The 21,826-nt window shown below is 43.6% G+C and overlaps 1 protein-coding gene across 17 annotated transcripts in view; it reads right to left on the reverse strand.

Moving 5' to 3' along the window:
* DLG2 (discs large MAGUK scaffold protein 2) overlaps window positions 1–21,826 on the reverse strand; it is a 1,549,658-nt gene that overhangs the window by 59,991 nt on the left and 1,467,841 nt on the right. For all 17 annotated transcript variants that reach the window (XM_059411961.1, XM_059411989.1, XM_059411997.1 and 14 more), the window contains one exon: window positions 9,745–9,921. In XM_059411961.1, the coding sequence (XP_059267944.1) occupies window positions 9,745–9,921 (177 nt within the window). The remainder of the gene's footprint in view (window positions 1–9,744; window positions 9,922–21,826) is intronic.

Raw genomic sequence — 21,826 nt, forward strand, 5'->3', positions numbered from 1 at the left:
AAAGGAAAAAAAGAAAAAAGAAAAAGAAAAACCATGACTGCAATCAACACCCAGGAATGTGCTCCTGGTAGGAACAAAGACATAAAGAGACCGATATGCTGCACAGAAAGACTCCTGACAGCAACGGGGGGAGTGGTGAGGGGGCATCTATCTCACTGAAGGCTGAGAAGGAGGGGTAGAAAGCATTGGGGTTGGCTTCCTGGAGGAGGTGTCAATTTATGTGAAGCTTGAAGGACGAGAAAGAGGTTGTTGGCAGGAAAAGTTCAGGGAGAATTTACGGGACAGGAGACACATACTATGACCCAAAGATAATAGGCAAGTAAGAGACTGCGGGAAGATTCCGCTATAGGGTATATACAGGATGGCATGTATGAAAGTGAGGTGGTGGGGCCGCCTTATAAAAATATCCATGCACACTAAGGACTTGGGCTTTTTCCTTGGGGAATCCTCATGAGTTCCAAGAGGATATAAAGCAGAGGAGGGATCAAATGGGTTAGCACTGGAATAAATGACTGTGGTGGAGGAAGAAGACAGGCTGCAGGAGAGAAGGGACAGTGGGAAGCAGGAGTTCTGTTGAAAAGCTACTGCCACAGCCCAGGCAAGGAATGACAATGAGGTGGAAGGGAGGGAAGGGCTTGAGAAACAGCAGTAAAGTAAAATTGGTAAGACGTGTGCCCATTTGAAGGATAGGGTTAGAGGGGCGCCTGGGTGGCTCAGTGGGCTGAGATCTCTGCCTTCGGCTCAGGTCATGATCCTGGAGTCCCGGGACTGGGTCCCACATCAGCCTCCCTGCATGGTGGGGAGTCTGCTTCTCCCTCTGACCCTCTCCCCTCTCATGCTCTCTCTCTCTCTCTCCCATTCTTTCTCAGATAAATAAATAAATTCTTTTTTAATAGATTTTATTTACTTATTTGACAGACAGAGATCACAAGTAGGCAGAGCAGTAGGCAGAGAGAGAGAGGGAAGCAGGCTCCCTGCTGAGCAGAGAGCCCGATGTGGGGCTTGATCCCAGGACCCTGAGATCATGACCTGAGCCGAAGGCAGAGGCTTTAACCCACCCAGGCACCTCAAATAAATAGATTCTTTAAAAAAAAAAAAAAAAGAGGTAAAGAGAAGCTAATTATCTCCTTGATTTTTTGTTTGTGGGCATCTCTCTAGTGAGACATGATCACTCCTTCCTTTAAACACCACAGGACTTATTTGTATCTTCATGTTGGTATCATCTCTTCTTTCCTTGTGTTTATTTTCCCAGTGCACACACAAAGCTGGATGTTCCTTGAGGGCAAACCCACATGTCACTCAGCAGCATCCTGGAGCAAGTCCTCAATAAACTACTGTTCACTAAAATAATCCTTCATGCATTGTTCTGACTCGATGGCTTGTTTAAATATGGCCAACTCGAATTTCAAAAACGGGGAAAGAAAAGAGAAAAACCGTGAATCTACAGAAATTAATGGTTTATAAAATCTAAGCTATTCATAGATCAATAATTAACAACATATTGCTTTTTAACTGAGAGCTCTTTTGTGTTCCCAGTTGAAACACAGTGCAGATCGGGGTTTCTATAGTGACAGAACCAGAGTTTCAGAATATATTTTGGGGCAAGAGGAGAATATCTGAGTGGAAACAGCCAAACAAAAATTTTCATATCTTAACCCTCAGATATTAAAGCAATATGTTCCACTGAGAGTTTCTACATACAACAGTTGGGAAGAGCACCAGGAAGACTTTAGGGAAGGTAAGTTGCCAAGTGGAGAGATGCTCACTCAGAAAATGCCTGTTCTGAGCATCTTCAGCTCTTCTCGGTTTTAATCCAAGTGCAAATGGTAATTCATATTCATCTCTTCGGATCCTTCTAAAACTGTGCGTACAGCCCTGGCTTTATTCTGGCTTCTTTGCATTAACCAGGATAATTATGGGAAACACTAGTACCTTGGATGATGCTAACACGACAAGCGGAGGCTCCGTGGTTTTTGATCAGGCTCTACAGAAAATTCTGCACAAACCCACAGAACTCACAGGGGTCTAAAACATATATGAGGCTGAAGTCAGGATTCTAAGAACTGCTTGGATAAAGCATTCTAATTTTTACCCCATGGTTTCCAAGGTCACCCTTTTCAGATTCCTTCAGAAATGTCCCTATTAGGCCATCTTTAGTGATTCATCTCTTCCATCTTAACAGGGTTTCAAAGAATGTTAAGTCAGATGGACACGGACACACACACACACACACACACACACACACACACACGTACCCCTATTATTTGTTATGGTTTATTAATCTTTAAACAGGCAACAGAAAAGAAGCCACAATTTTTAAAGTATTACTGTAGGTGGCCTGGTTTTGACTCACTCATGAACAAAGTCAGAAAGTTTTGTTTTCTCTTGGGGTTGGAAGTATCATGAATGATAATAATGATAATATAAGTGTTGGCCAAAGTTTTAACATATAATTATTAGTGAAAACTTCCTGTACATTTATATCCTCTCATTTGCTTCTCACAATGACCAAGTGATGTAGGTATGACTGACCCCCATTTGATGGCTGGGAAAGCTGAGACTTGAAGCGTGCCAAGTTTAACAAGTGGTAGAAATAAGGCCTGAACACACAGCTGCTAAAAGCTAACCTGAGTGTCTGTTTACATCTATGCAGTTTGGGAAATAGCACTCAGGATCTTCCATGTCTCTCTTCTGCAGTGGGAATTCTCAACACAAATGAGATTTTGGATGAGTCATACACAGTTTGAAGGCCAATACAATTCTTCAGAAATCTGTATTACGTTTTTCACAAATGATAACCAGCCTTCTCCATTGCATCCATCCATATCCCAAATGTCCTGAATTAAATAAACCATAGCCAAATGCAAGCATATAATCACTTACATAACACCATATTCTAACAGGCTAGGCTTTACATTTTTTTTTTTTTTAAAGAGTGTGAGAGCCGGGGGTGCCTGGGTGGCTCAGTGGTTAAAGCCTCTGCCTTCGGCTCAGGTCATGATCTCAGGGTCCTGGGATTGAGCCCTGCATCAGGCTCTCTTATCAACAGGGAGCCTGCTTCCCTCTCTCTCTCTGCTTACCTCTCTGCCTACTTGTGATCTGTCAAAAAAAAAAAAAAAAAAAAAAAGAGTGTGAGAGCTGGGGAGAGGAAAGAGGGGCAGAGGGAGAAGAAGAGAGAGAATCCTAAGCGAACTCCATGTCCAGTGTGGAGCCCGATGAAGGCCTTGTTGTCATGACCCTGAGATCACCACCTGAGCTGAAATCAAGAGTCAGACACTGAACGGACTGAGCCACCCAGGTGCCCCTGGGCTTTAAAATTTAGAATAAATTTTAATCTTGAATTAGGTTAGGTAAATGACTGTATGCAGCATTATACATATTGAATTATATCATACATATTGAATTACTTTCTCTCCTTGGCAGTCTTTTTCATTCACTGTAACCCCATCATAGTTTTGCTTTCCCATCACGGGGCCCATCTTGATTAACTCTCTCAGTGGTAGTTGGCTGTGGCTCGTTTTCTCCTACCTACCCCAAACCCTTCCTCTCTTCTGGTGCTTCTTGGGATGTAGGTGGACAATTTATTGCTCAAATGAGAGTCAGGGCTGGCAATAGATAAGTCAGCGCTCTGAATAATGGTGTGTTCTTTCAAGAACTAAAAGCTCAAATGCGAAGAAAGGAAAACACCCATCATTTGAGTGTGTACGAAGTATTCGATGTTGTCCTAAGCACTTTGCCTATATTACCAATAACTGTAGAGTGATCCAGGGCTTAAGATGGAGCCAGGCATATAGTAGGAACTTCAAGAATCTTTGTTGAATAAACGAATGAACAAATGAGCAAATGCATGAATAAACCCTCAAGGAGCATTCTTGACCTGGTTGTGACAATTGAGGCTCAAGAGTTAACTGACTTACCCTCGAATAGTGTTTTCAATAAAAAAAATTATTTACCAATTCATGACTTTTTCACTTGGTAAGAATCTAAGTTTAGCATCACCTTCCCTATTTGTGTTATTTAAGTAAGACTCCTTCAGCAGAAGTAGATGATATTAAAGCCCACTAGCCTTTACCTAAGGGAATGGCGGACCACCTATATAGAAAGACTGAATTGAAAGGAGAAGTACTGCCTTACTTCTCTCACACTCAAGAGGCAAGCAATTAATTAGATTGTTTAAGCAGAAATAATCCTTTCCACCCCAGTTTGGTCACTGACCAAAATACTGAAAATGTACACTGGATGGCAAAATCTGAGCAATCGCTTCTGACAGTTAGCATCTCCAGGGAGTACCAAATGGTCATGCTTCCACGAGCCCAGTGGTCTCCCTCTGCCCTCTCACCCACTTCCCATCTGGCATTTTCAGGTCCTGGCCAAACACACAATGAGGTCAGGCTTGGAGCACTGGATGGCAGGATAATCATTTAGTGCTGGGTGTTGCTGTGCCCGTGCTCTGCAAGGATAGAAATGCGGTCCACGTGATTGGCCACAAGCTCTCTGTGAAGGTTAGGTGAGTAAACCTTCATGCAGTGCTAGCTACAAACCTGTCCTCTGAGAGCCCAGGGGGCCATCAGTATGGGGCGATGAATTAAGAGACTGTGGAACAAATAATATCTTGGCCACTCACAAAAACTACTCAGTCTCAGGAAACAGCAATTCTAGGCTAAGAGCCCAGGTTTTGAAATCATACAAGTCTGGGCTGGAATCCTACATCTGCCACTTATCAACTCTGTGAGTCAGGGCAGGTCATTCAGCCTCTTAGGATCTCAGGATTTATGTTGGTAAACTGAAAGTATAGACAGACTTTAAAAAATTACAGTGAATGTTAAAGAAGATAATACAAAAATTGTTTAGCACAGTATCTGCTACATATGAAGAACTCCTAATTGACAATTCTAATGGACTCTTGGCATAGTGGAAAGCCATGTGGTCTTGCTATCAGGGAGACTTGGGTTCAGCCAGTGGTTGGTTGTGGACCCTTGGGCAAGTTACTTGACTTCTTGGACCCTCAATGTCCTTATAAGGCTTTTGTGAAGATGAAATAAAATTCTGTATTTGAAAGTACTTGCCACCATACAGGGTTGGTGCTATTATCATAAAATTCTGTATTTGATAGTACTTGCCACCACACAGGGTTGGTGCCATTATCAGATAGAACTGGTCTCCCTGTCTCCTGTCCTTCCATATCCCTTGACTCCTGCTATGGACTGAATGTGTTGGCCTTCATGAGTGGGATTAGTGCCCTTATAAGAAGAGACATGAGAAATAATCTCTCTTTTAGCCATGTGAGGGTACAGCGAGAAAGCTATCCATGAACCAGGAATAAGGCCCTCATTGGGAATCCAAATAACCAGTGCCTTGAATCTGAACTCTCTAGGCTTTCAGAACTATGAGAAATGAATGTCTGCTATTAAAGCACCCAGTCTTTGGTTTGTTATGGCAGTCCAAGCTGACTAGGACAGCACCTTTAGTTACTGTGAGCCTTCATTAATGGAATCACAGTGTGGCTATGCCTTAGTCACATGTTTAGTCCCACAAACATGTGACTCCAGCTGGGCTCCAGTGACCCAATGACAGTGCTTGGCACACAGACACTGCTCAAACCATGCTTGCTGATTTAAATTTTGCTAAGTCTTACTTTTGTAACTTGGGGAGGCAGGACTGCATGTAAGTTCAGGGTATCAATTCTGCTGGGGTGCCTATGTGGCTCAGTTGGTTAAACATCCAACTCCTTCTTAAAAAAAATTATTTTTTATTTATTTGTCAGAATGAGAGAGAGAGAGAGAGAGCATAAGCAGGGGGAGGAGTGGCAGGGAAAGGGAGAAGCAGGCTCTCTACTGAGTAAGGAGCCCAAAGCGGGGCTCCATCCCAGAACCCTGGGATCATGACCTGAGCTGAAGGCAGACACTTAACTGACTGAGGCACTCAGGCATCCCTAAGCGTCCAACTCTTGCTTTTGGCTTAGGTCATGATATCAGGGTCATGGGATTGAGGCCTACGTTGGGCTTCATGTTGGGTGTGGTGCCTGTTTAAGATTCTCCCTCTCCCTTTCCTGCTGTCTGTCCCCACTCCTACTTTCTCTCCCCTTCACTAAAAAAAGAAAAAGGAAAAAAAAAAGAACATCAGTTCTGTAGCCTGGATTCAAATCTTGGTTCTGCTGGGCAATTTCAGGCAATTTAATTAACCCCTCTATGCCTCAGTCTTCTGCTTTGTAAAATGCACATACTATTATAACATCTCTCAAAGGGTTGTAATGAGGTTTAAACGAGCTCATTGTAAAGGGCTTAGAACAGTGTCTAGCATGTTCCAGGAGTGTTTTAACTAAAATTTCTTCATCATCTTCAAAAAAAGAAAGAGGGTGGAAGTAATCTTCATACTCTCCATCACGGTTTCATTGGGATGATTAAATGGGATCATCCATAGAGAAGCATCTTTGCTTTTTTTTTTAATTTTTTATTTTTTTTATTTTTTATTTTTTATTTTTTTTTTTTAAAGATTTTATTTATTTATTTGACAGAGAGATCACAAGTAGGCAGAGAGGCAGGCAGAGAGAGAGAGGAGGAAGCAGGCTCCCCGCTGAGCAGAGAGCCCGATGCGGGACTCGATCCCAGGACTCTGAGATCATGACCTGAGCCGAAGGCAGCGGCTTAACCCACTGAGCCACCCAGGCGCCCTAATTTTTTATTTTTTATAAACATATATTTTTATCCCCAGGGGTACAGGTCTGTGAATCACCAGGTTTACACACTTCACAGTACTCACCAAAGCACATACCCTCCCCAATGTCCATAATTCCACCCCACTTCTCCCAGCCCCCTTCCCCATAGAGAAGCATCTTTGTAAAGGGTCAAGTCATGCCCTGATGTTATCCATTACGAGATTTTCCCAGACCAGTTCTACTAGCTGAACTGTACTCAGAAAAGGGGCTAGCAAGGAATTAAAGCCTGAAAAACTTAACCCCAGTCTAAAAGTAAATCCTATTTGTACCAGCTCCCACGTATTCTGAGCTAGAGTTGTAAGATGCTAAATGTAGTGTTAAATGAGAAAGCCCTGCAATAAGAACTCTTCATAGGGTAAGATTATAAATGATTTTTATTTCTTTTCTATAATTCTCAAAAATTTCCCACTTGCCTACAATGAAATGTGCTATAGAAACATCTAAAATAATAATATTTTCTGAAAGGATTAAATTCTAAGGAGAAAAGTTGACAGAAACTCATTTATAGCCACACACACACACACACACACAAACACACACACACACATGCGGATAACATTCACGAGATTAGAATGCAAATAAATATCAACATTGGAGTCACTAGACAAACTTCCTTTTCAGGCTTGTTGTAGTGTATTTGTTAAGATGGTTTTTATCCAAAATAGGAAAGATAGCCAACTTAAGAAGGACCACCAGGAGGTGGAAAATTGCCTCAAGAGGAATAGCACTGAGAATGTACCTTGGGGGGAAAATGAAGTATAATTGAACAAATGAAGGGCTATTGACAGGGCTGGTTAGAATCATGGAACTTCTGGGTTGGAAAGGGCCTGGAAAATTGCATAGTTCAACTCTCTATCCAAAGCTTGAATCCCGTTTATTATATTTCCTGACACCAGACCTTCTGTTATCAGAATCACCCGGAGGGATTTACAAACAAATAGAGATTTCCAGGACCCACTCCAGATGGATGGAATTAGAGTATTTGTGTGTGTGTGTGTGTGTACGCACGCATGTGTGTGTGCATGCCTGTGCACACACAGAGGAGAGGCTCCGAGAGGGAGGAAGCGGGCACATCTAAGCTTTTATAATGCTCCCTTGCTATGAAAACCACAGTTCTGGTTCAGTATCTTCCCACGTAATCCATACCATCTCTACACAGCTCTGACTAGTAAAAGAGTTCCTTTAAAATGAGCAGAAATCTCTTCCCACATAGCTTTCCTTCCTCCGCTCTGCTTCTATCCTTGGGGCCATATTCAGTAAGATAGCTCTTTCTTCTCAGAGCAGCCGCTCCGACAGCTCTGATGAATTAAATCAAAGCAACCCAAAATGCACGTTGTCTTGACTCTTTTTTTTTTAAGTAAATGGAAATGGAAAAACAGAATCTAAACTAGTGCTGAGAGTCGCTGCTTTGAATATATACCCTTTGAGAAAACCCTACAAGCCAGAGTACAAATCCAGAATGTCCTCTCAAAGCAATGTGAGGCAACTATTGGGGAGCCCAGAGGTTTTTAAATTTTTTATAGTTTTTTTAATTAAAAGATTTTATTTATTTGTCAGAGAGAGAGAGAGAGAGACACACAGAGACAGAGACAGAGACAGAGAACATATAAGCAGGGGCAATGGTAGGCAGAGGGAGAAGCAGGCTCCCTGCTGAGGAGGGAGTCAGATAGGACTCCATCCCAGGACTCTGGGATCATGACCTAAGTCGAAGGCAGGTGCTTAATGGATTGAGCCACCCAGCTGTCTGGAGCCCAGAAATTAAAGAGACCCCAAGAACAGTGTGATGGTGGGCGATCCACCCAGGGGTACAGAGGACAGGGAGGTTCTCTCGAGTTTTGGTGGCTTCTTTGTGACTCCTCCCCACTAACCGTGAGGGAGTCGCTGTGTGACAGTCAGCCTGCTGCCCTCTCCCTGCATTCCTTTCTGGGCTGTGTGGCCGCAGGCAGAAAAGCGTGGGGGGACCAGTCTTCTCTGGGGTGCCAACACCCCACAGAGTGATTATTGGGGTAAGCGACACCTTCCTACTTCGGTTTGTGCTGGCTCAGTCGCTGGGTCACGGCATGAGAGCATCAGCTTCACTGAGGACTCTTCACAGAGGTATTTGGGGTATTTGGACAGAAGAAGAAAAGCCCTTGGAGAAACCTGTAGCTTGAGAAAAGTTGGTGACTGCCTTGAATAAACATTCTTCCTGACTTTAATTTCATAACCGTATCTTTTTCCTGGTGGTACAGACAACAGTGTTTCATGGACAGTATCTTGGTGCCAAAAAGAGGCTCATGGGAAGGAAAGTTCCTCCCGGGTCATGATGACTAGAAGCTGCTGGGACACACGAGGGAGTTGGCTGTTCCAAAGTACATTCCCACCTAGCTGAAGAAATGTTTAGAAGAGAAAGAGCACGGTACTCTTGACTCAGGAAACACATATAGAACTAAGTATCTGACTGAGTGAAGGGGGGAGTCGTGGGGTGGGGGTGGGGGGACAGGAGTCACTAAAATAGTAAAAACCAGTTATAAACCCAGTCTCAGACCTCACCACAGGTTCGAGAGCTCATATCCCAAGCATCTCAGTTTGGAATGAAGGTTTTTAGTTTGTCTCCCATCAGTGTTTCAACATAATGCATGGTAGGACCTTTGCTTAGGAAATTGTACTTTACTGGGCTTTCACCCTGACCTTTCTGTAAAGTTATCTGGTGAATGTGAACCTCTGGAATACAGCTGAGTGTGTAAGTCAGTGTACTGACAAGATAATCTCAAACATGTGGATGCTGGTAAACGGTTTAGGAAGGTGGTGTAAGCAGATCCCCTTTCTTTCTTTCTGCCTTACCACAGCCACCAGTTTTGGTAAAACCTTAATATTGGAAGAGTGAGAATATTTAATTCATGTCACCTGTCACCACTGACAATTTCCCCGCAGACTATCCCACTCAAATGGTTATTTTGTGAACAGTTTGCCATATCTTTATCTTCCCTCATTTCCACTCCCCAGATTGCTTAAAAGCAAACATTCTAAAATAGAAAAGGCATTTTTACCTCCGTTTGCTGGGGATGACCCCCATCTCTTCACTGTCCCCCTCCAGCGTGACTCTCCTGGCTTGCCACCACTCGTCATCAGAGGCGTTGATAACGTGGAGAATATCTCCATATTTAAAACTAAGTCCTTGACTTGGCAGCCCACTGTCCTTGCTCTTGTCATAGTCAAACATGGCTCTGTAGAAATGGCAAGAGAGAACGTCGTTAGGAACCTCTGCAGCACAGATTTCGAATTCTCCATTTTGATTACCCCCTCATGCCCTGAGAATCCTTCATCCATTTGGTACCAGCACCAAGGACTGACTCTCGGGATTTCAGTCTACATCCCCCCTACTGTGGCCACAAATCAACGTTAGTTCCTGCTTCTCCTTGGAGGCTGTAGGGACATCCTCCGGGCTCCTAAAACTGGGGTATTGTTTCTTTTCTTGGAGACGATCCTATGTGGCAAAGTGATAATGGGAGATGTGGCAAAGGGAGTTAGTACCTGAGATTTTTTCCCCTCCCACTTCAAATGTTAAAATTCACTACAAAGAAAGAAATAATGAAGAGAAACATAAGCATCTTTCTGAAAGAAGCATTCTGTGTTATGAACAAACCCTCTCAGATGTATCAGTCCATAGAAGTCTTTTTTTGGGATGGGGAAAAATGGTAACAACTTAAATGTCATCCCATCGGGATGATCCTTCCACTCACTGGACTATTGGACCATTACTGAAGTTGAATGGTTGCCGTTCGATCGCTGTATTGTACACCTGAAACTAATATAATGCTGTATGTTCATTATACTGGAATTCAATTTTTTTTTTAAGAAAGATGCTATTAAAACCACAAGAACATAAAAAAATAAAATAAACTGAGTGGTGGCAGGGGTTAAGCCAATGACATGATTAAGTGCTCAAAATGCAATAATGAAAAAATATAATGACACCCATGTTTACATGTGTGTCTACAGATAGTTCAAGATTATATGAATAAGACAAATCTTCTTGCTTGCACAGAATGCTAAGCCTACCTCAGCCTCACACTCATCACTCTGAATTGTAATTCTTGCTTTATGTACCATGTTTCCTTCACTGAAGAGCACATGCTGAGCCTTCGCTAAGCCAAACAGACTGTAACAGGTATACATTGGAGGGGTGGGGGAATTGCAAAGAGAACTGGAAGGATGACCAAGATCTTAGTAGCTAGGTGTTGCCTTAAGTAGCTGACAGTTTGTATCAAATCTTACATTGTCTGCTTTCTCCTCTATATCCCCGCTGCAAACCACCACCACATATACAGCAAGTACGAGCGCACGTACACACACACACACACACACACACACACACACACACTCCACACACAATTTCTCAAGAGAAGCAGATTTTGCCACCTCCCTGCTATTTCCCCTTTGATTCCACTCTGGTAATTTCGTTCGAGTGTAACTACTATGCAAGCAAAACTAGAGAGATCTGGGGAACAGGTTTTTTTTCTAAGATCACTGAGGACCAAATATGGTTCTTTTCCTTTCTTCATTTTTCCCCCTCATTAAAAAAATGTCACATCTGCTGCCATGGCAACCAAAAAGAGCTGAAGACAGCAGGTTGAGCTCAGATATTGTAGGAAAATTTGAATTACTTGCAACACAGCTCCTTCTTCCACTAACTCTGTCCCTAAATCATGGCATCGGGGGGGAGTTTCTCACTTGAAGCTCCCAGAATGATTCACTTCCACCTTGACCACCTGCATCTTCCCCACCAAAGACTTTGGCTAAAGCTCCCCCCAAGCATAAAGGGGCCAACGGAGGGCAGAGGTCCACTTCGGACGTCGTCAATTCTCTGGCTGGGCGATATGACATAAATGAATTAGCACGCTGGAGCCACAGGTTTTTGTAATGTAAAATGAGTCCAATAACTACATTCACACGGAGCTGCTGTGCACATTAATAAGACATACAAAGCTCCCAGCTCACAGGAGGTGCAGTGCAGCAGCTGGAGTGTAGGGGTTAAGAATGCAGGCTCTGAGGTCACACTGTTAAGAGTCCTTTCCTGGTTCTACTACTTCTTGCCAGTCATGCAGCTCTTTATCCACACAGGCTACTTCACCTTTCTTAGGCCTCAGATTCCTTCTACACACCAGCAATGGTAACAGTACCCCCACCATGAAATTGCTGTGACCTAAGGTAATACCTGTAAAATAAAGCATGCACGACAATGCCCGGCGCACAGGGATAATCATCAACTACGAAGGGTCATTATCATCTCGCCTTTCTCCTGTGAGTGGATATTCACACAAATCCTTTCTATAGAGTCTACTCTGTGCAAAAGAGAGCTAACAGAGCAAGCTTGAGACTGCTCTCCTTAAAAAGACATGCCCACAAGGATGGCTTCTGGCTGACATCTGGGAAATTAGATTTCTGGGAAGGTTCTCACTTTTTCCTATTAGGAATGGCTCACCACGCCTAAACTGTTTGTATAAACAAGATTTAAATGGAACATCTGCTTTTCCTCTGTGAGTCCGGAATCGTGATATGGGCCAGGCAGATGGCGACTACGTGATCAGCCCCCAATAAAAACCCTGGACTCTGAGTCTTTAATGAGCTTCCCTAGTAGACATTTTATACCTGGTGTCACAATTTGCTGCTGGAGAGATTAGGCATGTGCCTTGTGACTCCACTGGGAGAAGGCTCTTGGAAGCTTGTGACCAGTTTCCTCTGGATTTTGTCCCTCAATCCTTTCTTTGCTGATTTTGCTTTGTATCCTCTCGTAATAATTCATAGTCCCCAGGATGATGAGGCTGAATCCCGTGAGCCCTCCTAGTGAATCACTGACCCTGGGGGTTGTCTTGAGGGTCAAAAGATTGCAAATCATTTTCAAATATACTACTTCACTTGTACCTCAATCCATTCCAACAAAGAAGGTATGAAGGATATCATATTATTCCCTTTATACAGATGAGGGACAGACTGACCTCAGCACGTAAGGGTCAGCAGCCTCAGGCTGGAGTTTTGGTCTTCTGCTCTGGAGTCCTACTGCAATGCTCTTCACTTTGTCCCCCACCCCCACACCTGAGTCTGAAGGTGGTGACAAGGTGGTAAGGACGATGACCACGAGGGCTACCACTACTTATGCTCGGATTAGGTAGCTTGGCACTCTGTACTGTTGTCTTATTTGACATCATAAGAACCTGAAGGTAAACATTAGTATCCTCATTTTACAGGTGAGGGAAAGAGGCTCAGGACATTAAAGCACCTGCCCCAGGTCATATGTACGCAAGTGGTGGAGACCGCAGCGAGAGTATACTCCAAAATCCACATCCTTGGACATTTCATCGTAAGGCTCAGTTTCCCAGCCTGTTTGTCCTCAGGCCGTGCTCACAATTCAGCAGTACCAGGAACTGTCCACCTCCCTTCAAGGCTGACCAATCTCCCCCATCTCCTGCCCCCATGTCCCCGAAGCTCCTTACTGCTCAGTTCTCGTCTCAGTATTTCTTTTATCTTAAGAGTCTTTGAATCTCTGGTTTAGCTCCAGGCTCCTTCTGGATGTAAAGTGTGGGGAGAGAGGGAGAAAAGCCATCAGGAAAGCTGGCAGGTGGTTGCCAAGAAGGCAGGGTTTAGGGTCGGACTGCCTGGGCTTGCAACTTTTTAACCATGTGATCTCAAGCAAGTTACTTAGCTTCTCTGGCCTTGAGGTTTTCTGAATTGTGAAACTGTCCTATAATAACACCAAATACTTCAAAGAGTTGTGGTGAGGATTAAATGAAATAATCTATGGAAGTACGGTGACACCATCTTGACATGGGCTGGGCTCGACAAATGGTGGCTACTATTACTACTGTAATTGTTTTCCTGAAAATGGGCTGGTCTTGAATAGGGGATCTGGGTCCCCACTGTGCCATTAGTAGCCGTCTTGTGGACTGTGTATAAAGACAGCTACAATCCCTCTCTATCCTCTGAGTCCAGTACAGCACTGGGCACAAAGTAGATGTTCACCATGGTTCTGTGGACATGTTTCAGACAAACTCTGAAAGCCTGCTTCTCTCAAGCCCGTGTCCCCATGTGTAAGGGAGGAGAGGAGAGACTTTCCGGTGGTCCCCACCAGGCCAGACATTCAATCTACTGTGTTCCATTCCATCCCCAAGAATCCCTGAGGGAAGGTTCCCCCTCCTGCCTTCAGCATAGGTGTCCCCAAAGAAGGGGCTCAATAACACACGTCTACCCATTTCTATTTATCTTGGACAATCTGCCCCTCTAGGATTACACTGATTTTAGACTTGTCGGGTCCCTGAAAACAAGCAGCTGATATATTTCGGCAGCTTCTGGCTCCTTTGGATATTAATGGGTCTTCATGTCTGGGAGAAATGCTACAGTGCCCCATCACCTAATTTAAAAAACGATAAGCTGTTTTTAATTTGCTTTATGTGCTAATTCATCACAGCAACTTTTATAAAATGCCATTAAGACTCACACTTTCCACCCAGGGTGCTTTTAACAAGTCCATTAGACAAATAGAATTAGAGAGGAATAATGCAACATCTCTCCCATCCCTCCTGGCCCTCCTGCATTTCACCACGTGCTGGCCCTTTGCCAACTGGGGAAGTCCAGGAAGGGGAGCAAAGCAACTGCTCACCCTCATGGCTATGCAAATATATGGGGAGATACCTGAGCAGCTGATGGAAATTGTACTGAAGTGCCCCACAATGTGCTAAAGACTTTAGAGCTATCATCTCATTCGATGTACTAGTCAGGCAAGGCAGCATGTGGGTTCTATGCCAAGCTTTGGAGAGAGAAGAGACCTGGGTTTACATCACAGCTCTGCCACTCCTAGTTGTGAATTTGGGGCACGTCACTAACCTTCTCGACGATCTCTTCACCACAGATGACTATTCCCTCAGCTATGAAATGCAGAGAATGATGGCATTAACTCAAAAGATTGTTACGAAGAGCCCACCATAGGGTAAAGCCTGCAAAAGGCCCAACGCCCGCAGAGAAGGAGTTCCATTTTGTTTTGATTTGTGACAACAATCTTGCCATGCCAATTTTTTTTTTTTTTATCTCATAAAGGAAATGAGACCCAAACAGATGAAATGAAAAAAAGCTATTAAGTCGCAGAACCAGGATTCAAATATAGATAGATGTGCCGGAATCAAAAGCCCATGCTCCTGGCTGTAGAATTCAGCTTGCAGTTCCCTACAAGGAATGTTGTGCTTAGACTGTATCTCCAGAGATTTCATGATTTGGTGGTGATCACATTTATAATGACACCATGGACTAGACGTCAGGAGAGAGAGATAGGAGCAGTTTATGGATGGCACGCAGTTCTCATAACTGCCCCACAATGCATGGATTAGCCTTATGTTGCAGAGGAGGAAATACAGACTTCTGTCACTGAAGCAACACGTCTGGGGGCAAACCAGCTAGCACGTGACAAGGCAGGACCGAGTGCAAGAACCATCTGCCTCCAAGACCTGTGGACTTGCTTCACCAACCCATATGTTGTTTCTGCAAGCAACCCTCTCCAACCAAAACCAACCTCATTTTCTACAGAGCTTAGGCTGCAGTAATATTTAATAATCATGGACCACAAGAGCACATGTGTTTTCTGTATTGGGCAGAGGATCAAGTTCTGGCTGAACCACTTTGAGGTTGTTACAGCAGAGAATCACGGGAGTGAAGAGAATCCCCAGGACCATACCACTCAGAACTGGAAAAATTTCTTGATGTGTCTCATGGTTACTGAAGATACGGTAGGGAAAATAATTCCCTAACTGCTTCTCCGCAAGGATGTCTACACCTTAATCCCCAGAACCTGAGAATATGTTATCTTCTATGGCGAAAGTGGTAAGGAGAGAGTATCCTTGACTATCTGGGTGGGCCCAATCCAATCATATGAGTCCTTAAAAGTAGAAGAGAAGGCAGAAGAATAGGTCAGAGAGATGTATCATGAGAGGTACATGGTGGCCATTGATGGATTTGAAGACAGAGGAAGGTAATTTGTCAAAGCAGCAACAGCAAGCTAGTAACAGAGGACAAGAAAGAGGATGATTTTAGAGAGGACAGGTAGAAGGCAAAGGTCACCAGTTAGATGACTCTGCCAAAGATTCTTTGGAATAAAAACAACTGCTCAGCAGTAATAGTAACAGCCCACAGAGTGCCTATTGTCGGCCAGCCACGTGCAAAGTACCTTTGTGTTACATAATGTCATCTTACTGAGTCCTCATAAATAAGTGTGACATGTAAGTATGATTATTCCTACTTTGCAGATAAAAAATTCAGGGCTTTAATCTCTTACTTCTACTTTAATCAATTCTCACAGAAACCCTATGAGATAAATATTATTTGTTCCTATGTTCAGATAAGGAAACTGAGGCATGGAAGAAGCAGCTTTTTTCTTCTCAGAAGTTGTAAAGCACTCTGCTTGGACCTTTCTTGGGAAGCCTGCAATGTCTAGTCTTGAATGGGAATGTGTCTCACCTCCTATACTGGATTAAAGCCACTGAAGGTCAGGGGCTCCCAGGTCCAGCGTCTGCACAGTCCTTGCAGATGCTTTATAAATGAACAAATCAACCATCAGCTGCACACCTTCTGTGCAGTGAACTTGTTTGGGCTGAAGAAGCCTTTGTTTCCATGACATTGTTAAGACCCACAAAGAGTGCTTGGACTCAATTTCTTTCTCTCCAGAAGTTGAGGCTTCTGCTTGATTAGAGGTTCTCACCTCTCTATGCAGCAGGAGAAAGAAGAGCTGTGGAGGATAAAGTCTGTTCTCTACTCCATGCCACTCTTCCATTGCTAAGGTATGCAGCTGAGGATAGTGCAAGAAGTGTAGATATTGGAGTGAAGAGACACATTCAAGTGAGTCCACCTCTTTCTACCTGAGCATCACTGGGATTGATCCACAACCAATCTGAGCCTTGGTTTATCAATGAATGGGCTTAATCATCCCTAGGTCTCAGCACATTTGGCGAGATTTAATGAGATGACATAGGAAAAGCCTTTAGCACACCAACTTCCAACCAATAGTTCCTTTACTTCACCTCTTGCCTACACTAGGAATGAGTGAGTTATTTCTGTATGTTGGCAGGAGGTCCTAATACAGTGTTCTTAAAATACAACATAAAAATACCCACGCAGTTAATGTTCTCAAAACATTTTCCTGCCAGGGGGATGTGGGAAAGGGATCAGCACTGGGAGCAGACAGATCTGAAATTTAGGTGCTCTTATTTTAAAAACCAGCCATTTCTAATAGTTTTTCCTTCTTCAAAGCATGCATTCGCACCCTCATGAATCAAACAAACAAACAAACAAACAAACATCTCTAAAGAACAGAGATGGCACCCTGGAAGTAGGGAGAAGCTGGGGCAGAGTGAGGAGAGGGGGCTCTGGTTCTGGCTTCAACGTAATGTCACCATGTGATCTTGAGTAATATCTTGAGTAAGTTACTTAACCTCTTTGGGCTTCAGCTCCTATGTAATCAATAGGCACAAAGCACTTTTCTAAAGCATGTTTCAGCTGTCATGTTCTATGCCTTTGTCTTGCAAGACACTGAGGGGAAATCAGGTCAACTTTCTACACAGCTGATAGGATGTGTGTCTCCTAGGATTGTGTCTGCCTTGTGAAAGTTGCTCTGCTCTGTGCCATTTCCTCCATCAATCCTAGACCTTCTTTCTCTTCCCTCCACCCTCACTGGGAGTTAAAGTTCCCTCTCCTAGGCTCTTAAATCATATTGTACTATGATTTCTAGCCCTTGAAAATTCTAGTTTGTATATGCATGGGGAACAGGGGACGTTCATATTCCTGCTGTCCTGAGGGCCTACCACATAGCAGATGTCCAAAAAAAAGTTATTTTCTGTTATTACATTTGTTGCCTCTACTTCTCGTTGGCCAATCTCTGGAATTCAGTTGGGTACATTCTTTCTTTTCTTTTCTTTTCTTTTCTTTTGGGGTACATTCTTTTTTGTGAAGGCACGGACAACTGGACACAACAGAAAAGCTTGAGCAGCATCCACACTGGCTTCCCTACCCTTCCTGGGAGATGATGAAGATCCACGCAATGTGCTGTCTCTCACGTCTGAATGCATTCATCTCAGGGTAGAAGGAAACACACAGCTCTGTACTGATTACTTTTCTTGCCTCCTTGAGAAATCCTACGTATGCCTGTGGATTGGTCATCATAACTAGGCTGATGGAGGTCTGGTGTGGCCACTCAATTCCCCATCTATTTCAATAATGAATTGTCCTTAGTGAAAAGGGGTGGTTGAATCTACCCGCCTGAACCGGTGTTAGTGGATGAGAACACATTAGCCTCCGTTGATCCTTGCTAAGAGGGCTCTGACCAAGATACTATCTCTCAGTAATTACTGAGCACACAGTAGGCCTTACAAGGTGCCAGGCACTGCTCTAGGTATTTCTTATCTGTAATTTAAGATATTCTACTTCCTTAAGGTACAGGCATTGTTTCCAGTTGATAGAAGGGTAAATGCACCACGCACCATGGACGCTGGTACCACATGGGTTATGCCATTTTGTCATTAATAACCTCGTAAGGCAGGTCTGTGCTCTGTAAAGATACACTTCTCTTCATGCCACAGCTTCCTGCTATGTCCGGAGGGTACTGGGAAGCTGTCAACTTCTACTGCACCCAAGGAATCAGGCAGTCACTGTCATGACTAAAGATGGACCTAACTGGGCACCAACTGGAGGTCCTCCCAGCCTGGGCCTCTCCACAGCTGGGGTATTTTGATGATAATCAGGAAAGAAGCATGACTTCCAGGGGCAACAATTCTTTCTCTCAGTCTCTCCTGAGTCACCAGCGCTTCCCCGTCCCCTAGGGACACAGTGTTAGCAGACTTCCGGTGTCCAGAGGCCTGTGTGCTGATCATTTCAGACAAGGCATCCTCAGAGTCTCCAGGGATGGGGCCCACTGCAGCCTGCTTTCTCTCTCAGGCTGTCCCAGCAATCTGTCTGAGTGGTTTACGCGGCAGTGCCTACTGACAGGACCGCATCTGAGGGAAGCAGAGGCAGATCTGAACTTGCCCAAAGGCAAGGCTTGACAGACCATGGCAAATGGTACTTGGATTTCAGGGCTGGGTGAGGCTGTAAAAATTAAAAAATTAATCATCTTAAAATCATTGTCTTTCCCCACAAATGCCATCAACTGACCACTTGGAGATTGAAATATAGGAAGGGGAACATGGCCAGGATGAAGAGCCCAGGCTTTAGGACAGTTCTAAAAGCCTTTATGTGTTGGCGTCGCTTATCAGGCAATCAAAATACATTAATCAAGATATTTCTGAAAGGCTGACATAGCTCTGACTACAGCCTTTTATTTCTGATCCAAGCTGAAAATGTATATCAAGCTTTGGTATTCATGTCTTAGGGTTTTACTGCCACAAATTAAAAAGCTTGCTTGAGAGGAAAAAAAAAAAAAAAGTATCTTTTTTTTTTTTTTTTTTTAAAAGATCAAGAGAAGTTAAGGAGGGAGGGAGAGGGAGAGAAGAGCCCAAGCTGGTTCCATGCCCAGTGTAGAGTCTGATGTGGGGTTTGATCTCATGACCCTGAGATCATGACCTGAGCCAAAATCAAGAGTCAGACACTTAACCAATTGAGTCCTCTGATGCTCCAGGAAATATCTTGATACAGAATTTCATTATTGCTGATACACAATTATCATTTAAACATTTAACTTTTTCTATAGAAGATCCATGTAAAGACCATGAGAAATGGACATCGGATAGTCCTGGGTTCAAGTAGCAGCTCTGCTATTTAAGAAGCTATGTGCTTTTCATCTCTGTCCCCAGGTCTCCAAAGATGCGAAATGAGAGGCAAGATCTCTATCCAATAGAGTCTTTATGGGAATTACACATACAAGACATTTCAGAACCCAATAGGTGCTCAATATTTGTTAACTGAGTATAAAATCTAAATTTTTCCCCTATAAATTTCATCCCTTCTTTTCTAGAGTTGCTCATCAGAGCACAAGCAAAGCAAGGCAAGTTTCTGCCTTCTAATAACACTCTAAGTATCTACTGACTGACAAGTGGGATCAGTTGGTATGTTGCCTGGCTTAGAAGAGATGTTGGAGAAAGTTCATTTCTCTCATGAGCATATGGAAAAGGGGAGAACGACATCCAAGAACATTGACATGACTACCCCAAATCCTTAGTTAGTTAGTTCGTCAGGGTTGGTGATGAAATTCACGTATCACAAAACCAGGCAGCTGGACTATCACTTCAGCTCCCCTGGATACTGGGCTCATTTTTTTGTCTTTTGAGTTTTCGGAAAACTGGATGGGAACAACAGGCCTGGATTGAGGCAATGGAACATCTGGAATTAGGGAAAACTTCACCTCGAAATCTCACCTATGTCCATAGATGCTCTCCTTATCACTTTTTGATTGAGGACAGATAGAAGACGCTTCCTTCTCCACCCAGGTAAAAACATTGAGTTCGGGATGTATTTTAACTTTCACACAAGGATATGAAATAATAGTCATTTAATGCAATATTGTTTACAGAGGGGCTACTATGTGCCACTCACTGTGTTATTTGCCGAGGACTCAGCAGTGAACAAGAGGCTTGTTTCCTGTTCTCATGGAGCTTTATGTTGGGTTGAGAATAGAGCTAAGGGTATATTCATTCAGCAACTCACACATTCATTTATCCCTTCAGCAAATACTTATCCAGCATGTACCAATGATGATTCTAGGAGCTTGGGGTCTATCGATGAAAGCAGATAGACAAAAATTCCTGCCTTCATGGGACTTATATTCTAGTGAGAGAACATGGCAATACGTGCAGTATAATGTGAGTTGATCCTTGCCACAGGACAGTGAAAAATAGAGCAGAGTAAGGGGAATCAGGATTTTTTGACAGTAGAGCTGTGGTAGTGGCGAAGGTTGCATTTTTGAGCAGGGACTACGGTCAAGTAGGACTCAGTGAGAGAAAGGTGGAGCAAGGCTTGAAGGAGGCGAGTGAGTTATCACAAAGACATCTGAGGACAGTGTTCTAAGAAGAGGGAGCAGCCAGTGCCAAAGCCCCAAATATAGTTAAAATTGAGTTCAGTCAATGCTGTCATAGGAATTAGTGTGGTGGTGGTGGGGCTACAGGATCACAGAACAGGAACCCCATCAAGCAATCGAAAGGAGATGATGAATGGACAGTTCTCTCAGATCTACCATTCCCTCAGATCCACCAGCTGAGAAGTAAGAGTGGGAGCTCACCTGTTGACCTTACCCAACTGAGCAGGTGTGTCCTTCACGCGTTCTCTTAGAGGGGCACTGCATCTCTAACAGTAGTCCTTTCACAGCTTGAGGACTCAGCTCCATCCCTCAGCTTCTCCTGCGTCCTGCCTCTCCTTGGAAGCAGGCGCATGAGCTGGGCCATGGAACACCTTTCTTCTCTCAAACACTCTACCTCAGCTCACACCTTGCAGAGGAATTTTTCAGCCAAGAATTTTTCTTAACAGTATTTCAGAAGTCAAAGCACTGACTAGATAGAAATAAGCATTCTGTAAACTTTCAATCTATTCTATGAAACTCAGAACTTTCTCTGGAAACCCTCCTGAGCCTATCCAGAGAGGGCTCTCTACTCCCTTCTCCCAGCCAGGTTGCTACCTTGTCCACAGACTTGTTCTTGCATCCAGCAGGCTACGTTTTAGTTGATTTGCCTGTGGGTCTATTTTCCTTCTAGACTGCTCAGTCCCCGAGGGTTAGGACAGAGTCTCACTCATCTGTGTGTCTCTTGAACAGAGCAGAGAGTGGGAGGCTACTGCAACACAAGGCCAGATTGAACTGAACTGAATTCAGAACCCATGCTGTGTGACCTTGGGAATATTATTTCAACTCTTTAGGTTTCTTTCAGTTACCTCATCTGTAAAATGAGATTAAAAATACTATATTTAATCAGTTTTAAGATGCACCCTTTTTTTTTTTTCCATTCCCATGTCTACAGTTAGGATGTATCTTTTTTTTTAAAGCATTTTTATTTTTTTAAAGATTTTATTTATTTATTTGACAGACAGAGATCACAAGTAGGCAGAGAGGCAGGCAGAGAGAGAGGAAGGGAAGCAGGCTCCCTGCTGAGCAGAGAGCCTGATGCAGGGTTCGAT

The sequence above is a fragment of the Mustela nigripes genome, chromosome 1 (genome assembly GCF_022355385.1).
Source record: "Mustela nigripes isolate SB6536 chromosome 1, MUSNIG.SB6536, whole genome shotgun sequence".
NCBI classification, from domain to species: domain Eukaryota; kingdom Metazoa; phylum Chordata; class Mammalia; order Carnivora; family Mustelidae; genus Mustela; species Mustela nigripes.